Source organism: Habropoda laboriosa, unplaced genomic scaffold (genome assembly GCF_001263275.1).
Source record: "Habropoda laboriosa isolate 0110345459 unplaced genomic scaffold, ASM126327v1 scaffold67, whole genome shotgun sequence".
Classification (NCBI taxonomy): Eukaryota; Metazoa; Arthropoda; class Insecta; order Hymenoptera; family Apidae; genus Habropoda; species Habropoda laboriosa.
Window position 1 is genome coordinate 4,996,687 of NW_017100242.1, and position 5,156 is coordinate 5,001,842.

Consider the following 5,156-nt stretch of genomic DNA (forward strand, 5'->3'; position numbering starts at 1 on the left):
ATTTTACTTCACTATTAATTTCCTTGATTATAAAATGTATGATCCCATATGGAATGACTAAGTGCTATTCCCCCACTACAATCCATGTCCATTTCTGTCAAATGTTTATTAAAAGTAAAAAAAGGTCGCAAAATTCATTTATCAATGTGATACTTTCAGTTCTTAAAGCTTCATCTTGTGTTGTTGAGTAATAACTACATATCTACAAAAGGTATTATGCCTTTGCACATTTTCTTTGTTATCACCACCATACGTGAAAAATGAAATAATGAAGATTTGTATAAACTTAAAATTCTATATGTAGAAATAAAAACAGTCTTCATCTTGTTGCTGCACAGTTGATTTAATTAAACGAAGCAAGAAAAAAAGGACGGATTTAGAGATTACATGCGAGAACCCTTCTGCTGCAGAACCTAAAATACAATTTAACAATTGAAACTTATTAAGATTATATTAAAATATTTGTATTACAAATTGCATTTTTACAAAAGGAAATAAAACTTTTTGTAAGACAAATGAATGTCAGTTATCTTTAGCATTGTTCAGCCTCTGCATTTTGTTGTATATGTAAACATTACATTACATTAAAATTCCTATAAATTTTTACAAAAATATTCCAATGACAGTAACTGAAGATTTTTGATCATGGTAAAAAAAATAGTGTGATACTATTACTACTACTACTACTAGTTTTATAAATTATTTAGTTTTCAATAATGTTGTATACATTTAGTATATTTCAACAAAATTTCTTAAACAATAAATTTTACTATAAGTGTAATAGTAATATTTTTTCAAAGGTAATTCTGTCATGCAATAATAAATCATGCAGGATATAGGGTAAAAAGTAACCAAACCAATAAAAGAAAAATTTCTTTATTTTCTATTTAGCATGCGATACAAAAAAAATAATGTGGTACATACAGCACATGTCAGAGGCAGAACATGCTCATGCAAATTGGCCCCTGAATTGGCACTTATTAATATGAAATATTTTGATAAGTAAAACAGAACTAATTTCTAATAACATCATACTTTAATTGAAATTACAAAAACTACAGATGGTAAAAATAGAGATATTTGTAACTTTTTGGTAAAAACAATATAAAATAAATTTTTGCATAAAATGTAATTTCTATTTAAAAGTCATTATGAAGAACTTTCATATTGTCTTGTGTTATAAAACAAGTATTTATAACATATTCTACATCAAGTAAAAGATTTATAGATAAAAATATTAAAATAAGTGTAAATGTAACTTATATATGTTCATAACAATTGTACAAGTGATCCTTGGTTTCTTTAGTAAATGTTCATCAGTCAAATTCAAATCACATCTCCTATAACTTCACTAGAATTATTGTTACATACATTATTATTATAATACATTTTATTTAGGTTTTATATTTACTTATTACAATTATTAAAAAAAAAGTCGATATTTATTACAATTAGATTTATACCTTTTATATAATCAACATAATACTATGATAATACTGATACACTATAAATCTTTTGCTTCAAATATTACAATTCCATGTCTATTAGTTGTCATTCCAATATTTTATTAATTAAAATGTTTAATAGCAAAGTATAAATACTTAATTATTAACATTAATAGTATAACCTGACATTGAAGCCATGATATAATAAAAATGTAATAAAACCAAAATTATATAGTAATTTGACAAAATAATAGAGAACTTATATGTGATTGCTTTGATTGAAAGAATGATGTGAAAAACTTGAATACGATAATGGTACCTTAACACGATCTGTTGATTCTTGTTCCTTGCTACTGAGCTGACTGGCCCCATATTCACGACTAACCACACATAGAAATTCAGCATGATCATCATTTCCATAATTGTATTGAGATCCTATGTTGATTAACTAAAACATACAAAAGTAAAATTTGTTTAATATTTTTTTACTCTAACTTGTGAATTAAATTTTATGACTGTTGTAAAATTGTTTGAATAATAAAATATTATATTTTCACATGATTAATTAAATAAAAATATTGCTTTTAGTTTTACATGTAAGGAATACCTGCTCAAATTTCCACCCATCAGACATAGTTGATACCATTTGAGTTAATTCATCCTCATGACATTGAATTACTCTATAAACATGCTTTTTTGAATCTCGTAATGGTCTAGTATCTCTTAATATTATTCTTTCTTCAACTAGCCGAATTAGTTCTGTAATATTATAAAATTCTGCTTCTTCTAAAACTCCTTCTTCTGTTAAATCTTTATTGATGACCAATTTTCCATGACGTAAATAATTTAAAACAGGACTAAAATATGTTGGATCACGATCTATCAAATATGCTCCAGTGTGATCCTGTAGAATGAGATGTACAAAAAAGTTTGTCTATTTAATGTATCCTTTTTTAGAGTCTATGTTTTATTTCATATTTTCATATAAAACTATAAATTATTTCATAATAACTGACATGTTACATTATGCATAGCTAATGTGCAATTACCTAAATATGATGTATGTCAAATTAGTATATTAAATTAGGTATAAATTTTTTAAACTATCAACAATTATGACAACTTCTTATATTAGTTAAATTTGCATCTCTCTTATACATAAAATGTTTACAAAAACAATTAAATTGACTTATGTAAATATTGTCTTTATTAAACATATATAAATTGTAACTAACATTTATATATAGAAGAAAATATTTAACGATGTTTGATAATCTTTTAAAGTTGGCGGTTATTTAAAAACATCAACTAACCCTGTCCGAGATAAGGTCAGAATCTTCTTGACACAATCGGTAGAGAAACGAATTAGGGTCTCTAGCTAAAGTAGTTTTTGTTGTCAAAAAATATGTACCACCAACATTTAATCGAACCCACTGGTTATTACACCGTTTCTGAATATGATTTTCTGTCATTTCGTGCGAATTCGTGTCACTGAAATCCGCCATACTTGCTCCAAACTCAGCAAGTTTAGTTCACAGATTTTGTGACAAATCAAATCAGTATCTTAATATTACACTTATATACACTTATGAAAATAAAAATTATATCATAAAAGTTTTTCAAATTAAACTTAAACATTATGTTTCAGTAATTGATATAATTTATTGCAGTGGAATATACAATAATACTATTAGAATTATAACACTTTACGGCGGGAAAACAAATTAAAATCATTAATTGCAAAAAAATAAAAGCATATATTTTTTTATTTAATTTTTCAGAATAAAAATTCTGATTTATATATTGTATAAAATAATAATAGCAATATACTAACGAAATTAATAACAGAAGTATAAAATTTGAAAGAATTAAAGAAAATTGATATTTAAATTATTGGTAAGTAACATGTATCTATACATCCGGTAAAGTAGAACTGAAGTTTCATGTGACATAATACAAGTTGACGAAACAAGTGAAAATTGTGTTTTTCATTTTAGTAGCTAAAGGTTATCTTCCTTGACTAATAAAAATAATTTAAATTGCTTATTTAGATGAAAGAGTAGGTTTTTCTTGTGGTACGTCAAACTCATCCTTTATGTAAAAATCACGACCGCAAGTGTGTCTGGGTTCGAGGCTTCGTATAAATACATCTACGTCCTGAAAATTACCGGCAGTCATTGCGAGAGTTTTGTGATGAAGAGGTTGTCGCCCAAGGAGGGCAAATTTTAAGAGTGTTCACTTGAGCTGAGAATGCCGGTGAAAGTTGACGTAGTACCACCACCGCCCGCAAACTCAAAGCAGCCGGGTGTCGCAAAATCTTTGCTCTACAACGGTTCACGATTTCAAGGTTCTCAAAAGTCTAAAGGCAATAGTTACGACGTAGAAGTAGTTTTGCAGGTTAGTTCTCCGTCGTTCTGGAAATTGCGCCACAAATATCCCAAAATTCTATTGCAGGGTTGACATCTGTCTACTACGTAATGATTAATTATATGTCTTTTATCTTTGAAATATTTTATAATTTTTCGAATTGAAATTAGTTAATTGCATTGTTTACACATTCAAAAGTTCAAGATTTAAAATAACCTACTAAATAATTTGCAGAAGTTTTTCTCATACTTTTAGTATAAATTCTTATATTTTGATTTACATCCAACATTATTTTATCATAATGAATTTGTAGAAAGATAAGTATGATATAAAGATATACAAATAGAACTTGAAGCAATATATATTAATTTGGTCTAAGCTTGATTAAAATGTTTGTAAAATTAAATGGTACATGTTCAAAAATGTGCATTGAACGTTATTTTCATGTTAATAAGATATATATTATTTTCTTATTGCAGCATGTAGATGAAGAAAACAGTTATTTGTGTGGCTATTTAAAAATTAAAGGACTTACAGAAGAATTTCCTACTTTGACTACATTCTTTGATGGTGAAATTATATCGGAGAAATATCCATTTTTAACTCGTAAATGGGATGCAGATGAAGATGTTGATAGGAAACATTTTGTTTGTATCTTATTATATATTTTTAATTTTAATAAACATTTGTTATATTCTGTTTCTTTATAATTACAGAGTAAATTTGAATCATTTCATCAATATGCTAAGACATTTAATTCAGACACATTTGATTATGAGGCTTTAAAAGGAACTGATTTTGTTTTTATGAGGTGGAAGGAACATTTTTTGGTCCCTGATCATACAATTAAGGATATAAACGGTGCCTCATTTGCAGGATTTTACTACATATGCTTTCAAAAGTCTGCTGCTACAATTGAAGGTTTTTATTATCATCGTAGTTCTGAATGGTAATTCATACATTTAACTGTTAATATATTTTTCAAGCAAAAATAAGTATAATTTTTTTTTAAACATTGTTTTATTATATAGAAAATTAGGTACTAGGCTTTTTTATGAAAATATTATTTTGTATTAACTTTTTCGGTATAATGGATAGTTGTTGCATAATATTTAATGGGTGATAACAATGAGGAGTGAGAGTATTTATCACGAATTAAGAATTTTAAATAGTTCTTAACAAGTTCAAAATTTTTGGTCACTGATGTATAGTATTTTTTGTAATGTTAAGTATTTGTCATGTATAAAGGTTTTGCCACATATTCATATATCATAGCAACGATTAAACGAGAATAAATCGAGAATAACATCGATAAACGGCTCTATATGAACATTTAATGGCTGG

General features: G+C 26.5%; 2 protein-coding genes across 3 annotated transcripts in view; one reads left to right on the forward strand and one right to left on the reverse strand.

Annotated features, from left to right (window-relative positions):
* Positions 1-338: 338 nt before the first annotated feature.
* On the reverse strand, positions 339-2,950 carry LOC108572053 (BTB/POZ domain-containing protein KCTD5). 2 transcript variants are annotated; one of them, XM_017934239.1, is made up of 4 exons: positions 2,759-2,950; positions 2,053-2,349; positions 1,765-1,893; positions 339-413 (listed from the first exon to the last, which is right to left on the reverse strand). In XM_017934239.1, exons 1-4 carry the CDS (start codon positions 2,948-2,950, stop codon positions 384-386), a joined length of 648 nt encoding a protein of 215 aa, XP_017789728.1. In that variant the 3' UTR covers positions 339-383. The 2 variants fall into 2 exon arrangements, with proteins under 2 accessions (XP_017789728.1, XP_017789727.1); XM_017934238.1 differs by lacking the exon at positions 339-413 and having other exon boundaries at positions 1,705-1,893.
* A 681-nt stretch (positions 2,951-3,631) lies between these two features.
* The window catches only part of LOC108572052 (glucose-induced degradation protein 4 homolog), a 1,746-nt gene continuing 221 nt past the window's right edge, over positions 3,632-5,156 (forward strand). The window contains exons 1-3 of the mRNA XM_017934237.1: positions 3,632-3,842; positions 4,292-4,459; positions 4,529-4,761. Of these exons, the coding sequence (XP_017789726.1) occupies positions 3,696-3,842; positions 4,292-4,459; positions 4,529-4,761 (548 nt within the window). The 5' untranslated portion in view covers positions 3,632-3,695. The remainder of the gene's footprint in view (positions 3,843-4,291; positions 4,460-4,528; positions 4,762-5,156) is intronic.